The 19,409-nt window shown below is 42.1% G+C and overlaps 1 protein-coding gene across 1 annotated transcript in view; it reads left to right on the top strand.

Moving 5' to 3' along the window:
- Nucleotides 1–19,409, top strand: part of LOC126162954 (translation initiation factor IF-2-like) — a 224,420-nt gene that overhangs the window by 200,894 nt on the left and 4,117 nt on the right. Inside the window, exon 5 of the mRNA XM_049919792.1 lies at nucleotides 17,991–18,160. Coding sequence (XP_049775749.1) covers nucleotides 17,991–18,160 — 170 coding nt within the window. The remainder of the gene's footprint in view (nucleotides 1–17,990; nucleotides 18,161–19,409) is intronic.

Genomic DNA, 19,409 nt, shown 5'->3' with positions numbered 1-19,409 from the left:
GAGCAGTATTCAAGCAGTGGGCGAACAAATGTAGTGTAACCTACTTCTTTTGTCTTCGGACTGCATTTCCTTAGGATTCTTCCAATGAATCTCAGTCTGGCATCTGCTTTACCGACGATTAATTTTATATAGTCATTCCATTTTAAATCACTCCTAAAGCCTACTCCCAGATAATTTATGGAATTAACTGCTTCCAGTTGCTGACCTGCTATATTGTAGTTAAATGATAAAGGATCTCTCTTTCCGTATATTCGCAGCACATTACACTTGTCTACATTGAGATTCAATTGCCATTCCCTGCACCATGCGTCAATTCGTTGCAGAGCCTCCTGCATTTCAGTACAATTTTCCATTGTTACAAACTCACGATATACTACAGCATCATGCGCAAAAAGCCTCAGTGAACTTCCGATGTTATCCATAAGGTCATTTATATATATTGTGAATAGCAATGGTCCTACGACACTCCCCTGCGGCACACCTGAAATCACTTTTACTTCGGAAGACTTATTTCCATTGAGAATGACATGCTGCGTTCTGTTATCTAGGAACTCTTCAATCCAATCACATAATAGGTCTGATAGTCCATATGCTCTTACTTTGTTCATTAAACGACTGTGGGGAACTGTACCAAACGCCTTGCGGAAGTCAAGAAACACGGCATCTACCTGGGAACCCGTGTCTATGGCCCTCTGAGTCTCGTGGACGAATAACGCGAGCTGGGTTTCACACGATCGTCTTTTTCGAAACCCATGCTGATTCCTACAGAACAGATTTCTAGTCTCCATAAAAGTCATTATACTTGAACATAAAACATGTTCCAAAATTCTACAACTGATCGACGTTAGAGATGTTGGTCTATAGTTCTGCACATCTGTTCGACATCCCTTCTTCAAAACGGGGATGACCTGTGCCCTTTTCCAATCTTTTGGAACGCTACGCTCTTCTAGAGACCTACGGTAAACCGCTGCAAGGAGGAGGGCAAGTTCCTTCGCGTACTCTGTGTAATACCGAACTGGTATCACACCAGGGCCAGCGGCCTTTCCTCTTTTGAGCGGTTTTAATTGTTTTTCTATTCCTCTGTCATCTATTTCGATATCTATCATTTTGTAATCTGTGCGACAATCTGGAGAAGGAACTACAGTGCAGTCCTCCTCTATGAAACAGCTTTGGAAAAAGACATTTAGTATTTCGGTCTTTAGTCTGCCATCCTCTGTTTCAGTACCATTTTGGTCACAGAGTGTCTGGACGTTTTGTTTTGATCCACCTATCGCTTTGACATAAGACCAGAATTTCTTAGGATTTTCTGCCAAGTCAGTACATAGAACTTTACTTTCGAATTAGTTGGAACTTTACTTTCGAATTCGTTGAACGCTTCTCGCATAGCCCTCCTCACACTACATTTCGCTTCGTGTAAGTTTTGTTTGTCTGCAAGGCTTTGGCTATGTTTATGTTTGCTGTGAAGTTCCCTTTGCTTCCGTAGCAGTTTTCTAACTCGGTTGTTGTACCACGGTGGCTCTTTTCCATCTCTTACGATCTTGCTTGGCACACACTCATCTAATACATATTGTAGGATGGTTTTGAACTTTGTCCACTGATCTTCAACACTATCTGTACGTGAGATAAAACTTTTGTGTTGGGCTGTCAAGTACTCTGAAATCTGCTTTTTGTCACTTCTGCTAAACAGAAAAATCTTCCTACCTTTTTTAATATTTCTATTTACGGCTGAAATTATCGATGCTGTAACCGCTTTATGATCGCTGATTCCCTGTTCTGCGTTAACTGTTTCAAATACTTCGGGTCTGTTTGTCACCAGAAGGTCTAATATATTATCGCCACGAGTCGGTTCTCTGTTTAACTGCTCAAGGTTGTTTTCAGATAATGCACTTAAAAAAATTTCACTGGGTTCTTTGTCGCTGCCACCCGTTATAAACGTTTGAGTCTCCCAGTCTATATCTGGTAAATTAAAATCTCCACCCATAACTATAACATGGTCGGGAAATCTACTCGATATATTTTCCAAATTTTCCTTCAGGTGTTCTGCCATTTTCAAGGGCGGGGTGTTCTCCCGCCGAAATATCGGCGGTCGCTGAAAGTGTTACCTGGCTGAATTCCCGGAAGTTATTTGAAATCCAGTTACCATGTTTGAGCCTGCTTTAACTGTGACCTTCACCCAAATTATTTCACATTTCGAATCTCCGTCAATTTCCTTCGATACTATTGCACTTTTTATCACTTTAAACATGCCTCCCCATTCACTGTCCTGCCTGTCTCTGCGGTATACATTCCAATCCGAGCTTAGATTTTCATTACTGTTTACATCTGGTTTCAGCCAACTTTCCGTCCCTAGTACTATGTGGGTATTGTGACCGTTTATTAATGAGAGCAGTTCTGGGACCTTTCTATAGACGCTCCTGCAGTTTACTATTACCACATTAATATTGTCACTCCGTGTTGCGTTTTGTCTACTGCTACCTTGTCGCGTCTCAGGAGGCGACTTGTCGGGCCTAGTGAGGGAATTCGCTAACCTAAAAAACCCACATGTGTACTCCACACGTACTCTGCTACCCTTGTAGCTGCTTCCTGCGTGTAGCGCACACCTGACCTATTCAGGGAGACCCTACATTTCTCCACCCGATAGCGGAGGCCGAGAAATTTGCAGCCCTCATCTCCACAGAATCGTCTGAGCATTTGGTTTAAGCATTCCACTCAGTTCCAAACCAGAGGACCGCGATCGGTTCTGGGAACGATACTACAAATAGTTAGCTCAGACTCCACGCCGCGAACCAGGCTTTCCGCCTTCACTAAATCCGCCAACCGCCTGTATGAACTGAGGATGACCTCTGAACCCAGACGGCAGGAGTCATTGGTGTCGACATGAGCAACAATTTGCAGTCGGGTGCACCCAGTGCTCTCTATTGCTGCCGGCAGGGCCTCCTTCACATCTCGGAACACTGGCCTTCTTCCCCGACCTTTCCGCTATTTCCCAAGGGGCTCCATCACCCGCCTGACATTGGAGCTCCCAATCACTAATAAACCCCTCCCCCATTGTGCCTGCTCGGACCTTGCTGAAGGAGCGGCCACATGTCCACTCAGGCAGAGCGGGCGATGCCACACGGCCAGCCTTCACATTGACCCTCCGCCTCGTGTGACGCGAACGCCGTTGAACCCGCTACTCCCCTTCGGGAGAGGGTGGCCCAACCGCGCCCGGTACCCGCGAAGATGTCTCGACAGAAGGGGCAGTGGGTGAAGCATGTAACACCTGGGGTGTACCTTGCGACGCACCAGACTCCCCACTGCCGCTACACTCCGAGGCAGCGGCCTAAAGACGGCTGACCGCGGCCATCAGCACGTTCAGCTGTTTGCGTCCGTACACAGCAGTCACACATCCTATCCATCCTAAGAAATCAACAGTTCACTGTAGAAAGTTAAGTAACCAACATTTAACTAGACTGCTAATTCACTAAAGGCGACTGGCTGACTAAACTGTGGTTACTAGACATTTCTTGTTGGAAACAATGAAAATAAGCACTAATTGTCTCTGGACTGTATTCAAAACAAACACGAAATCTATGGAACACTATTACTAGCACTCTAAAATTAAAGCAGATAACATGTCCAAATAATTTTGCAATTCGTTTTGGTTTTCTGATTATGAGGACCCCACACTCCGATTAGTTAAGCCACTTGACTATGTGATCGCGATCCTAAGTATTTCGGAAACGAGGCCATCAGTTTCGAATACTGTGAATCGCTGCTGAAAGTGGCAATGATAACTCAGAAACTACAATATTTTTGGTATGGAATAATTAATGAGTAAATAGATTATAATAGGTTCTGATCTAATATGGAAGTTAATATTTAGTTGCTTGAATCGACGTTGGATAGATCTGCACTAGTTGATTACAGCAGTGGCGTACATAATCTCTGATTCCGTGTGCATCTGGATATGTATTTCGTATCGTGCCTGCCGACGCAAATATTTCCTGTAATTACTAAAATTAGAAGGCCTGAAACACTTTGCTGAATAATTATGACAGAACACACATAATGTAATAAAACATACTGTGATTGCTGTAAGTCTGAAAGGACCTTGAACAGAACAATACGTATGTGTCGCAGCACAATAACACTTACTTTCGCAAATTTATGTTTACAAGAATCACTCAGAGCGGAAAAATAAAACTTTTAAACTACTGAAACCCATTATAAAACAACTGTTGAAACAACGTTGAAGTACTGCACACCAAGCGATAAACACACAATTATACTAAAATATAAACAGGTTAAATAAAATGAAACAATTACTTTCAAATAAAAGTTGAAGGCTTGTTACTTTGGAAACTGGTTGTTAGTTAATTTGGATTTAGTCATAAATTTTTCAAAAGAATTAAGTTTGATAACTATATTAGCTTCTGTTTCATTTTCACGACTTTCGTTCATGCCAATATCAGTCTTGGAATCAGGAACCTATTCCAGGTAATTATAAGTTAAGTCAATAATCCAGTCTACCACACACAATCTATACTAATACAAAACACTGTACAAGTGGAGCCCAACCTGGATGTGATTACCTCCTCAGGAGTAAAATGTAATTTTCTGAGTGGAAAAACAAAAGAGTGATTGTGTTTGTGTCACGAAACTAAATTATTTTCAGAAAGTACTTATTATTATCACTATTTTGTAAGATTTTAATACTTCTTAAAAATGCGTATGAGCATCTTCCTCACACAGTGCATCCCCTATACACACACACACACACACACATACTTTATACTTCGTACTATGCATATATCATATATGTTTAAATGTCTCGTGAAAATGCCTTCTTCGAGCTGAAGAAAGTTCCCGCAGTAGACCATAAATTCCATCATTATTCAGTTCGCGGCAATAAACGAACCAATTGACAACATAACACAACAGTAACCGCGAGGTCTATTCAGAAAGTAATAGACATTTGAAATAAAAAATTAACAGTATGGAAGAAAAGAAATTTTATTATATACACTCCTGGAAATGGAAAAAAGAACACATTGACACCGGTGTGTCAGACCCACCATACTTGCTCCGGACACTGCGAGAGGGCTGTACAAGCAATGATCACACGCACGGCACAGCGGACACACCAGGAACCGCGGTGTTGGCCGTCGAATGGCGCTAGCTGCGCAGCATTTGTGCACCGCCGCCGTCAGTGTCAGCCAGTTTGCCGTGGCATACGGAGCTCCATCGCAGTCTTTAACACTGGTAGCATGCCGCGACAGCGTGGACGTGAACCGTATGTGCAGTTGACGGACTTTGAGCGAGGGCGTATAGTGGGCATGCGGGAGGCCGGGTGGACGTACCGCCGAATTGCTCAACACGTGGGGCGTGAGGTCTCCACAGTACATCGATGTTGTCGCCAGTGGTCGGCGGAAGGTGCACGTGCCCGTCGACCTGGGACCGGACCGCAGCGACGCACGGATGCACGCCAAGACCGTAGGATCCTACACAGTGCCGTAGGGGACCGCACCGCCACTTCCCAGCAAATTAGGGACACTGTTGCTCCTGGGGTAACGGCGAGGACCATTCGCAACCGTCTCCATGAAGCTGGGCTACGGTCCCGCACACCGTTAGGCCGTCTTCCGCTCACGCCCCAACATCGTGCAGCCCGCCTCCAGTGGTGTCGCGACAGGCGTGAATGGAGGGACGAATGGAGACGTGTCGTCTTCAGCGATGAGAGTCGCTTCTGCCTTGCTGCCAATGATGGTCGTATGCATGTTTGGCGCCGTGCAGGTGAGCGCCACAGTCAGGACTGCATACGACCGAGGCACACAGGGCCAACACCCGGCATCATGGTGTGGGGAGCGATCTCCTACACTGGCCGTACACCACTGGTGATCGTCGAGGGGACACTGAATAGTGCACGGTACATCCAAACCGTCATCGAACCCATCGTTCTACCATTCCTAGACCGGCAAGGGAACTTGCTGTTCCAACAGGACAATGCACGTCCGCATGTATCCCGTGCCACCCAACGTGCTCTAGAAGGTGTAAGTCAACTACCCTGGCCAGCAAGATCTCCGGATCTGTCCCCCATTGAGCATGTTTGGGACTGGATGAAGCGTCGTCTCACGCGGTCTGCACGTCCAGCACGAACGCTGGTCCAACTGAGGCGCCAGGTGGAAATGGCATGGCAAGCCGTTCCACAGGACTACATCCAGCATCTCTACAATCGTCTCCATGGGAGAATAGCAGCCTGCATTGCTGCGAAAGGTGGATATACACTGTACTAGTGCCGACATTGTGCATGCTCTGTTGCCTGTGTCTATGTGCCTGTGGTTCTGTCAGTGTGATCATGTGATGTATCTGACCCCAGGAATGTGTCAATAAAGTTTCCCCTTCCTGGGACAATGAATTCACGGTGTTCTTATTTCAATTTCCAGGAGTGTACATTTTAAAGGTACTCTCTTAAGCTATTTTTCTACATAATCTCCATTCAAACTGAGGTACTTACCGTACCGTGGGACAAGTTTTTCAGTATCATCTCTGTAGAATTCTGCCACCTGCGATTGTTGCAAACATTGGTGTAGATCAGTATGCAGTTCTGCGTCAGTGTCAAAGCGTTGTGTAGCGAGCCATGTCTTCATTGCTGGGAAGAGGTGGCAGCCGGTTGATACCAAATCCGGGCTGTATGGTGGCTGATCAGCTACCTCCCATCCAAAACTTCGTAAGACCTCTCGCTTACGATTGGCCGTGTGTAGACGTGCGTTGTGAAAAATGAAACTTTTGCGCTACGTTTTCCACGACGCTTGCTTTATATCGCCGACCTTAACTTTTCAGTGTTTGGTAATACCTCTCTGAGTTAATTGTCGTGTCACGTTCAAGGCAATCAATGAGAATCACTCTCTAGAGTCCCAAATGACAGTAGCTGTCTTACTGACAGTTTGCAAACACTTCCTTGGTTTCTTGGGAGAACTTGTGTGTCCCCGTTCCATCTGTTGCCTTTTTAGGGTGTAGAAAGAATTCCGCTACCAGTGACTGGTAGCGAAATTTTTTGTACACCCTATAAAGGAATAGTCACATAGTTCAACAGCGTCCACTATGGATAAAATTCACTTAATTTTGCCTTTTTGTTTCACAATTGACATGCTTCACCCAAGTCTCGCCTCCATTTAAGACACGATCGATAACTTTGTTACAGTCTCTCTTGTAATCATCAAGGATGGTCTGTGCTGCAGCCAGTCCCTTTTTTTATTTTTTTTATTTTTTTTGTCTGCCGTTAGGATTTGGGAACCCATTGGGCATAAAATTTGTAGTAACCAGAATTTCATGCACCAAACTCCGTGAAATTTGGGGAAAATGTTGCGAAAGTTCCGTGATCGTGAAATGACGATTTTTACGAATTTTTTTCGTCGATTTTCATCATCGGTTAGTCAGTAACAGGCTAGCCCTACCATTGCGATTCTCATCGCGATCATTGATAGGGCCGTTGCCTCTCAAACTTCCACTCATTATTCCTTTTCCATACACATCATAAAGGTCGCTATAAATTACAGTTGGTCTGTGGTTTTTTTGCCAGCAATAATTGAATCACACAATGCACCTCGCAAGTGGCGGGATTTTCTATTGCAGAGCTTATTTTAATACGTCACAATACGCAAAGTAGCAGAGACACGAACCACACGCTACCACCGCTGTATGCGTACTAAGTGTAGGAACGTTGTGGCACCAAGGTGGTGGCTGTAGCCCAGCCAGTCGCCGCGATAGACCATAACGACTATTATTTTCTGGGTGGCCCTCGTAGATAATGGCTACTAAACTACTGTAGAGCGTGCACAATGTTATTGTTATTATTATTATTGGCATTGGTAGCCTAAAGTCTTCTAATTACTGTCATTTGAAGAAAGGAAGCCAGCAATCGAGTGATTGACAAATAGCAAGACATTTGAACTTGGTTGAATTTACAGATGTAAAACGACGGCATCTTCTTCCAACAGCATAAGAAAGCTGCTCAGATTGTCTCCTAAATCGTTTCAATAGGTTAAAAACAGCGGTGTGGCTATAACGCTTTCATGAAGAATCCCAGACATAGCTTCGTTTTCGCTAGATGCCTTCCCATCAGTTACTACGAATTGCGACCATTCTGACCGCTGGACTGGGAATCCTTCCCAAATACTCCCAATTTGGAACTCCTCTGCCCAACTCCCAGTACACTGGTATTTGGCTGAGAAGAGCCGAGAGTGGTGTGTAATGGAAAGAGAGGGAGAGAGAAAGAAAGAAAATAAAGGAAACCACGCTATCAGGCCCTGAAAACTACGAGATAGTCGACCGACTGCAGCGACATCCTCAGTCGTCCATCATCAGATGCGGTAAGGACAGGCATGGATTCAGCACACTGTATTTCTGACCATTGTCGACGTTTCGACTTTGGAGCCGCTACCTCTCAAAAAGGTAGCTGATCAATTCATCACGAGGCGGAGTGCACCCCTGTCCAGTCCTCTCACAAAGGAGAACTCCCTAGCAGTTGCATGGGGGCTTATTTAAATAAAAAAAAATGCAAATATTTTTAGTTGCTGTTAGTCCGATTACGCAAGTCTCGTAAACGGCTGGCCCTGACTAGTTTTAGTACGCAATCTGACTGCTTTGAATAACAACAAGAATGTAAGAAAATTTCAGTTAATACAATTAATTAAGTCCCCAGCAACTATAAATTCTACGAAGCCAACAAGGCACAAGTGTAGCTGTTCTGTGTGTGGTAGTGTGACTCAACGCACATCTGGCACGGTTCTTCTTCAACAAGACAAGAAATTTTAAATACCATTTATACTGACGTGATAAAAGAAAATTAGAAATACTATAATTGTGCAAGAAAACCAAAATTACACTCTAATACAAGAACACACGCCAGATCCTTTGTTGACTGAACCTGTAATGACACATTATTCAGGTCACTGAAAGAATAAAAGAATAAAAGAAAATACCTCCATATATATTGACGAAATGCACTCTGACCATTACAATATCTCCATTAGAACAACATCTGCTATCTCTCCCATCAAACCACTGCATAAAACATGGAACAACACTCTCCACTACCACATCTCACTCTGACTTCCATCTCACTCTGACTTCACGACCAGCAGCCTCCACCACAACTTCTCGGTAAGAACTGCTTGTCGCTGCGTCTCAATAAGCACTGCCAGTGGAGGCGGCGGAACAATACTCTCTGACGCGATTTCTGGCGCTGTGGCTCAGTGTAGCCACCTTTCATATGCCCTTCCTCCACGGGCTAGAATTTGATGGTATTTTTGCCAGCATTGGTGGTGAAAATACCACCAAATTCGTCAAAAAAAATACAGACGAAAATAAATGATAATATTAATACGTAAATATCATATAACTAGATAAAATTTTGGCTTTGCACTGACCTTTCAATAGCCTAATATATAAAATACACTAAGCAATACAAATTCTTTCATACATGTGACTTTACATAATAGTTTACACAACTATTATGTGGTTAAACAGTTCAATCAATAGCGTCGGCAATGACGAATATGTACAGGTAAGAGTCTCATAACTTTTCACAAACAGTAATACACAAAAAATCAGTTTATACAATATTCACATAAAATGTTTACACAACAAGTGGTTGACAGTTCCAGCAGTAGCACCCAGCAATGTTGAGTAGGTGCAGACTCCAACAGGTGACATCATTTCAGTAGAAGCAGTCCATCAGTGGCACCCAGCATTGTGGAACAGGTGCAGACTCCAACAGGTGACATCATTTCAGTAGAAGCAGTCCATCAGTGGCACCCAGCATTGTGGAACAGGTGCAGACTCCAACAGGTGACATCATTTCAGTAGAAGCAGTTCATCAGTGGCACCCAGCATTGTGGAGTAGGTTCAGACTCCAACAGGTGACATCATTTCAGTAGAAGCAGTCCATCAGTGGCACCCAGCATTGTGGAACAGGTGCAGACTCCAACAGGTGACATCATTTCAGTAGAAGCAGTTCATCAGTGGCACCCAGCATTGTGGAGTAGGTTCAGACTCCAACAGGTGACATCATTTCAGTAGAAGCAGTCCATCAATGGCACCCAGCAATGTTGAGTAGGTGCAGACACCATCAAGTGACATTATGTCAGTAGAAGCAGTTCCATCAGTGGCACCCAGTAATGTTGAACAGGTGCAGACAGCAACAAGTGACATCATTTCAGTAGAAGCAGTTCCATCAGTGGCACCCAGCAATGTTGAGCAGGTGCAGACACCAAGAAGTAACATCATTTCAGTAGAAGCAGTTCCATCTGTGGTACCCAGCAATGTTGAAGAGGTACAGACAGCAAGAAGTAACATCATTTCAGTAGAAGCAGTTCCATCTGTGGTACCCAGCAATGTTGAAGAGGTACATACAGCAACAAGTCACATTTCTCAGTAGAAGCAGTTCATCAATGGCACCCAGCAATGTTGAGTAGGTGCAGACACCGACAAATGACATCATTTCCATAGAAGTAGCTCCATCTGTGCACCTGATATTGTTGAGTAGGTGCAGAGAGCAACAAGTGACATCATTTCAATAAAAGCAGTCCATCAGTTGCACCCAGCAATGATGAGCAGGTGCAGAGAGCAGTCCATCATATTCACTATCACTGATGACACTGTTCCTCAGCAGAAATTAAACATGTCCTAGTGGCACCAATCATGTAGAAAAAGTACAAGTAACAGTCCATAATATTTACTATCACTGATCAGACAGTTCAAGCATGAACAATAATTTGAATACACATACAAATGCTTTTACACTAAACATACAAATCATAACAAACACACAAATGATGTCAGATAATTGTCATATTAACTATTACAAATACACAAACATCAGTAAACCTATAATATTTATGGGTGTCAGTGCAAGCCACTACAAACAAATAAAATAATATTTAGGAGATAGGTGGGTAGGATTAGGAAAGGAAAACACACAAAACACACTCACTCATCTTTCATCCACATTAAGTACTACTGTGTAATTGAATAGTGTTAACTGTGTGAATCCACTTCTGTCAAAAGTTCATGTTCATCATGTGTATCAAGTAGTCGTGACAGCAATGTATAACAGTCAATAATAGTTAAGTCAACGTCATAGTCATCATGTCAAGACCAATGTTTGCCGAGCCAGATCAAAATGTACGGTTGCTGAACAACTGTCAGTGTGCCAAGATATGCAACTTCCTCTCTCCAAAAAAAAAAAAAATACATACTGCTTAGTGATTTAACAAAGTGTGTGTAGACCATCTTCCTTCCATTTTAGTGTTCTAGTCTGCTATCTTCATCCTCCTTGTTCCATATAGACCAACAACAACAAAAATATGCACCTCACTTACTTTACCTCTTATACACCATAACTCCAATCAACTTCATATAATCTCAATACCTCCATAATACCTCTTCAATACGTCAATACATATAAACCTTATTGCCAGTATCATTTCACTTCCATAACAACTCTTTCCTCTAGTCAGTCTCCTCGATCGAGTACAGATAAAATCCTAATGCAAACCTACTCATCCCATACAATCCGAAGACACACTGTCAACACACAACCTCTGTGTAATCCATCTGACCAAAATCTTCTACTCATTATGAATTATAAACAAAGAATGCATACATGACCTCTAACAGACTTAGTTCGAATAACTCTCAGTAATTAAGTACGATTACGGAGTGTGAATGATCCTAATATTTCACAGTGTGTACACCACTTCAAGAATTATGGCAAACAGAAGCAAACATGTGGAGTATTTCTTGTGTCAAGTGTCACTTCCTATTTCAATTGCTCACGAAAAATGCAGTGTAATAACTGTGTTGGTATGTCATGTCGTTAGATTCCTTCCTATTGGCATACATTTATACAGCTTTCATAAAACCTCCAGCTCATGTGACTTCTATGAAGTTTCTTGTACTAATGTCATTCGTCGAATTATAGCAGTTCATTTTCTTATCTTAAAAATATAAAGCACTGAGCGTAAGCAAAACAAGCAATAGCGAGTAAATATACCAGTAGTGAACAGAATGTCAACAAGTGGATGCAGCACAATTTCTATAACGAGGCTTCGCCAAGCGAACAATCCATAACCCATACCACATCGTAACCCACACACCATGTCCGTACACTGTACATCAGCATTGCTATATACCAAATTAAAGTATAGTTATGACAACAAGCAGAAATGTGTAAATGTGCAATCCATACGCATAGCAGTAAACATATATCTTACATACTAAACAGGTCATTAGCATCGTATCTTAATAAGTAAACATGAAGGCGCAAGCAGATAAATCACCAAGTATAACTTACATACCTAACCACATCAGCACAATTAATCAGGTGACAATTATAATTTAAATAAATAAGCACAGCAGGCACATAATTAAAAATATGACATCAGTGAAAAAGCAGTGCAGCCAAGCGATGCATAATATACACAAGTAACAATCCAGTTCATTAATAATCATTGTCAAAATCAGTTAACGTACGCAAGCACGTCGCTTCACAAGTAATTTCATTGAACATGTAATTAGCACAAAGTATGAATCACGTAATCGCGAGCAGCAAATTACGTCTAAAGTACGTACCTAAGTGGAAATATGTTACCTGAAAAATAAACTCAATTAATAGTTACCTTTTTTTTTAGTTTATTAGTTTCTTCTTGGAAATTACATTCTTCCTGAAAATTTCTCGATAGCAAGTCGTCTTAACGTCGGACACGCACAGAATTTACCTGAAGTTCCTAAATATCTTACAGAACCGTATCCTGAAAAATACTGAATGTTAATAACATAATTCATCAAGTCATTATAGCTTTATACTGAATTTATTTGGAGAAAGACTGTATTTGTTTACGGCTGTCAGTGCATTCGCACTGAGCGCTCGATCAGCTGTAGGCGCGTGACGTAGAAAGCAATTGTTTGCGGTCAACGACTGCCTTGTGCGGCGCGCAGACTTCACTGTTGCTTTGAGTATGTGCCGCCGCGCCGCCAAAACACAGCGCGGTATCCTTGTATTCTCTGCATGTTTACGTAAACTATTGGTTTCTCGAAAGTATGTCATTCCACAAAAATTTTAACGTTAGATATATGATGTATTCCCTTAGAGCGTCGTGATTTAAGAGTTTCTACTTCTATAGTGTTATCATGAATAATTTTGCGAATTCTATATGGGCCATTATAAAGCAGAAAAAATTTGCGACACAAGCCTTTTCCTTTGTGAGACAATCGATGAGACTTAATTAACACTTTCTGACCAACTGACAAGATTTTTAAACGACCAGGACGCTTAGCTGATTTCTCTCTTCTAGCAGCCGCAGATGCAATATTTTGTAGAGCCAGGTTGACAACTTCAGAATGCCGCAGTTTCCGTGTAGGCGGAAAAGGAACGATTTCAGAAATGCGATTTGTCGGTGCTTTGTTTTCTAATATCAGTATAGGTGGTAAAGAAGTTGAGTCGTTAGGAAGTTCATTCAGAATGTTTTGAAAAATATGAAGATACTGATCCCAAGTTCTGTGATTCTGATGACAATAAAGACGACACAATTTATTGATTTCCTTCATCCATCTCTCTGAAGCGTTAGATTGAGGGTGAAAAAGTGAAATGAAAATTGGTTTAATTTTACGACGCCGTAGAGTACGAAGCCAAATTTTAGAACGAAACTGTGATCCATTATCTGATATAACCTTATCAACATGACCCACTTCTTTAAGAAAATGGTTAATGAAAGCATTAGATACTGAACGAGCTGTTGCTTTGCGTAACGGTGTAAAACACACATATTTTGATGTCAACTCCACTGCTACGAAAATGTACGCAAAACCATTAGTAGATCGAACCACTGGACCGAACAAATCAACTGCAGCCATGTCGTTTAATTTTGCTGGAATGATAGGAAACAACGGTGCTCTGTGAGAAACTGTCGGCGGCTTAGCCTTTTGACATAATTTGCATTTGGCAAGAACAAATCGAATACGTTTTTCCATATTATTGAAGTAGCAATTTTCTCGTAATTTATGAAAGCATTTTCTGGGACCAAAGTGTGCATAACTGAAATGCGTATACCAAATCAGCTTATTAACCCACTCATCAGGAATACAAACTAACCAAACAGAGTTGTCGACCGATTTTCGTTTAAAAAGAATGTCATTGCGAACTAAATAATGCTGTCTAATCGCTACGCTTTCCTTTCTCTTCCACTTCTCCTTAATGTCCTTCCAGATTGGATCCTTATTTTGCTCCTTAGCGATGTCCTGGAGCGAAGACGAAATAAAGTTCTCAAACGCAACACCTTGAATATACATCAGACAATAATTGTTTTCCTTGCAGTCCTCTTCAGCACTTTGTTTCAAACCCATAGGTGCACGTGATAAAGCATCAGCAACAATATTTGAAGAGCCCTGTATGTAAACAATACTAAAATCAAATTCCTGTAGGTACAACGCAGATAGTTCACATAAACGAGGTGTGGCCAAATCGTCCAATCTAACAAAGCGTCTAAGAAAATTACAGACACCAAGGAAACTACGAACATCACGTTTTGTGGTAGGAACAGCATACTTACGAATAGCGTCTAGTTTCTCTGGATCAGGAAGAATACCTTCTGTAGAAATAATGTGACCGAGAAATTTCACCTGAGAACGACCAAATTCAGATTTTTCTAAGTTCACCGTAATGCCAACTCTTGCAAAAATACGTAATAATGAATCCAAAATTTTGTTGTGCTCACTCCAAGAATTTTTAGCAATAAGAATGTCGTCAACATATGAAGTAATATTGTCACGAAGATAAACAGGTAAAATTTCGTTTAAACTACGAATGAATGCTGCTGAAGATACAGTAAGTCTAAATGGTAATTTCCGAAATCACTTTTGGGTAAATTAGTCAAATCCGGTTATTTTTTACACGCTCTCTAGATAGATTGATAGTCGAAGAGTTGTTTTGACAGATGCAAAGAATAGTAAGAGAGTAGGCAGCGGTACAGAAAACTAAAAGGGAAATAGCACCACTACAGCTCGGGGCCCTATGCTCGCTACGGCACATATTCACTTAGAGTAGTGAATCCCCTGAGGACTTTAATAGATGCACATAATTTCTAGTTTGTGACTTAGTGGCAAATTTGGCGGAAGTGCGTACGTAAATTGATCTAACCATGCACATGGATGTATGTCATTCTTAGAATTGCGGAAGATCTTAAATTTCCGAACAGTCAAAAAGTGTTTATAGTCGAAGTTTTCTCCTCGTGGCGACAAAGACCTACCGCGTCTGTCCCAGTTCGAATGTCGATTATTGTCAAGTTCGCGCACCTGGCGCTCTCTTGTTGCTTCTCGTAAATGAAATAAATTACTTTCTTCAAAACCCGCTGCTATCGGTGATTCTAAATTTCTTCTACCGTCCTTTCCTACGATTTTGCTCTCAAATTGTTTGACTTGCTTTTCTAATGCCTCAGATTCCTTTTTAACGCGTTCATTAAATTTTCCGTAATTTTCAACATGCTTATTTATGTTCTGGTACTCTTCGGTTTCTGCAAATGGTAATGGAGCTGTATCATCCGAATCTCTGTCCCCATTTAAACTAAGACTTGTATTTACGTCTTCCGTAAGTGTCGCGACTCGGGTTTCGGTATTGTCCCATTTAGTAGTTAACTGTTCACACTGTTCCGTTAAGTTATTTATTCTGTCATTTGGTACGGATTCCTCGATTCTTTCAATTATTTTTTCTTTATCGTGTGCACGTTGTAAATCTAATTCTGAAAATTTTTGTACTATCACGTGATCTTTTTCTTCCTGTTCCCTGTCCTGTTCCTCTTGTCTAATTCCTGTTGAAATTAAACTATTATTGTGAGCATTCAAAATCGATTGTACTTCTTCTCTAATTTCTTTCTTTGATTCATCATTCATGTCTTTGAAACATGTCCCTATTCGTGAATCTAACCGTGTTTCCATTGTTCCCATTTGTGATCCCAGTGAGTCTAACCATTTTTCCATTGTTTCCCTATTTGTTTTTAATTCAGATCGTAACTGTGATGCCAAATTTAATATTGCACTCATCAACCGATGCATATCTTCTGTCGTTAATCTCGTATTCCGAGAATTTTTCGATTGTGAAAAATTTTGAACTGTTTCCGGACTATTTTCCCGACTGATTAAATTGTTTTCCACTTCATTATTCATGATACTGTTTTCCTCTGTTGGCGCATTCGCCATGTTAACAATTTCGTTATTCTCACTATTCATCATTTTTGCCTTTTTCATAGATCGCGTAATCATTTACAAAACATACAAAGCTCGTCACTATATGAAAATTGCACACAATGACACTTTATCTCCAACAATATCAATCACACGAAATGCTTCCTTCAAACACGATTAACGAACAATAGAAGAATGACAATCACCAAATCTACACATGCAAAATGGACTACAATTACTAAACTACAAATTACTACTACAATACTACCGTCTACTATTTTTACAATCAGAAGATTCCAAGGGACGATCCGCGGCAGCGGTCGCCACGTGCATGGGGGCTTTATTTAATATAAATAGGAATGCAATGCAAATACTTTTTAATTTTCTGTCGCTTACGCTGTTTCGTAAACGGCTGGCCCTGACTAGTTTTAGTACGCAATCTGACTGCTTTGAATAACAACAAGAATGTAAGAAAATTTCAGTTAATACAATTAATTAAGTCCCCAGCAACTATAAATTCTACGAAGCCAACAAGGCACAAGTGTAGCTGTTCTGTGTGTGGTAGTGTGACTCAACGCACATCTGGCACGGTTCTTCTTCAACAAGACAAGAAATTTTAAATACCATTTATACTGACGTGATAAAAGAAAATTAGAAATACTATAATTGTGCAAGAAAACCAAAATTACACTCTAATACAAGAACACACGCCAGATGCTTTGTTGACTGAACCTGTAATGACACATTATTCAGGTCACTGAAAGAATAAAAGAATAAAAGAAAATACCTCCATATATATTGACGAAATGCACTCTGACCATTACAATATCTCCATTAGAACAACATCTGCTATCTCTCCCATCAAACCACTGCATAAAACATGGAACAACACTCTCCACTACCACATCTCACTCTGACTTCCATCTCACTCTGACTTCACGACCAGCAGCCTCCACCACAACTTCTCGGTAAGAACTGCTTGTCGCTGCGTCTCAATAAGCACTGCCAGTGGAGGCGGCGGAACAATACTCTCTGGCGCGATTTCTGGCGCTGTGGCTCAGTGTAGCCACCTTTCACAGTACCGGGAATCGCACTCGAATCTATCTGCATGAGGGTCTGTCGTGTTGCCCACTCTGCTATGGAGGTGGACCTAGTGAATTCTAGATCCGAAATTTGTACTGTTTCACTTAGTCGCGGCAGCTGGTGGTCCGAGAGTATTAAATTCTGTTATCGAAATACTGCAACTGGACGTTTACAGACTGGTGTATGTGTTTGTGATGTGCTTCCTGTTCAGTGTCTTCTTCTTTTGCTTGTGCCTTTTTCCTGCAGTGACGCAGGGTCAGCATGATTAATCGGATTTGGCAAGGTTAATTTAAGGGGTGGCCCGATGCCCTTCCTGCCGCCACACCGCATCCCAACTGTCTGCGTCTAGTGTAATCCATGGAATAGTGTGAATGTGTTCAGATGCCTGCGAGCCATGTAACTGAGGCGGGACGTGGGAACCAGCCTGGTATTTACCTCGTGGGATATGGAAAACCGCCTAAAAACCACATTCAGGCTGGCCAGCACACCGGCCTCGGTTGTTAATCCACTGGGCGGATTCTATGCGGGGCCAGCGCGCCTACCTGAATCCAGGAAGCAGCGCATTTGCGCTCTCGGCTAACCTGGCGGGTGTGCTTCCTGTTCACAGTAATGCATATAAATACGGTTTATAGATAACTGTGTAGGTATGACATCATTTGGTGTGAGTCAGACACGTTATGTTGATTTGGCAGGTGTTCTCGGCTCCGGGAGTGGGCATCTACGTGGTGCAGAAGGACGCGTCGGCCATGGGAGGCGGCATGCCCTACGACTATATGTCGCCAATGGCCGACCCGCGCTCCATGCAGCCGGCCGCCAGCTGCCCGGCGTGTGACACCATGCTGCCGCTCCCGCCACCAGATATGTAAGTACCCGGCGCTACAAACATCATTTCAAGAAAAGTTCATTTCGTCGAGTACAAATTGTAGTACAACAGAATATGAAGCTTTAGATACAGGAAGTCTTCATGACTCCACGAGCACCAGTAATTATGGAATCTCCATATTCCAAATTTATTCGAGACTGATGCCCAGTATATGATTAAGTTTTTTCCTTTATGACGAGGTGCACGTTTGTTCATAATTGTAGATTACCTCAGGATATCACAGCGAGTGATCGTGATATGCAGTAATTTAAATGAGGATTTAACATGTTGCCTTACGATCTATCAGTGTATGTGGTCTAGCGTTTTTCGTCAATGGCTAATAGCCCAGAGATGTCGGATTGAATGCCGGTCGTCATACTGTTTTTTATGAGGTGGAAAGGTATCGAATCGTATCAACTTAAGGTCTTGAGACCAACCGAGGAGCTGTTTGAAATTGTAAAAAAGTGATCTGGTGGAAAAAAGTGATATGGAGGATAACCTCAGAAAGTCTTTTGAACTGTTATCGAATAATGTTGATGTACGAGGGTGAGTCAAATGAAAACCTTAAATTTGTAATGACAAATCGAAATTTCGCGCCGTTATCCTGTGAGTTGGTAAGCGTGCTACAAATAGCGTGCAGAATGGCCTGTAGGTGGCAGCTTAGTGCAGAAGCACACATACCGCCGCAGTATCAGTATAGAGATGGCCGCCCCACCTGCGACCTGCACCAGGGAAGAATTGCGTTCTGTTATTCGGTTTTCGCGTAGTGAATGTGTGAAACCTATTGAAATTCAACGACGAATGAAGGTTCAATACGAGGATGCATGTCTGCCACTGAATGACATTGCAACATGTTTACAGATTAGTCATGGGTCAGCACACCACATTATGTATGATGTGCTCCAGTTTCACAAAATGTCTGCAAGCTGGGTGCCACGGCAGCTGACTCGTGAAATGAGAGAACGACGTTTTGATGGTTGTGAAGAATTTCTTCGGCGCTTTGAACGAGAAGCTGATGGCTTCCTTAAAAGAATCGTTACTGGGAACGAAACCTGAGTTCACTTCCACCAACGGGAAACGAAAAGAGCGAGCAAGGAATGGCACCATTCCTCATCACCAAAACCAAAGAAGTTTCGAACAGAACCATCAGCAGGGAAGGTTATGCCGACTCTCTATCGGGACGAAAAAGGCGTCATTTTGGAGCATTACATGCCTAGAGGGACCACTGTCACCAGTGCATCATACACAG

The sequence above is a fragment of the Schistocerca cancellata genome, chromosome 1 (genome assembly GCF_023864275.1).
Source record: "Schistocerca cancellata isolate TAMUIC-IGC-003103 chromosome 1, iqSchCanc2.1, whole genome shotgun sequence".
In the NCBI taxonomy this organism is placed as follows: Eukaryota; Metazoa; Arthropoda; class Insecta; order Orthoptera; family Acrididae; genus Schistocerca; species Schistocerca cancellata.
The sequence above is the reverse complement of the archived record's forward strand: the minus strand, read 5'-3'. Positions and strand labels throughout refer to the sequence as shown.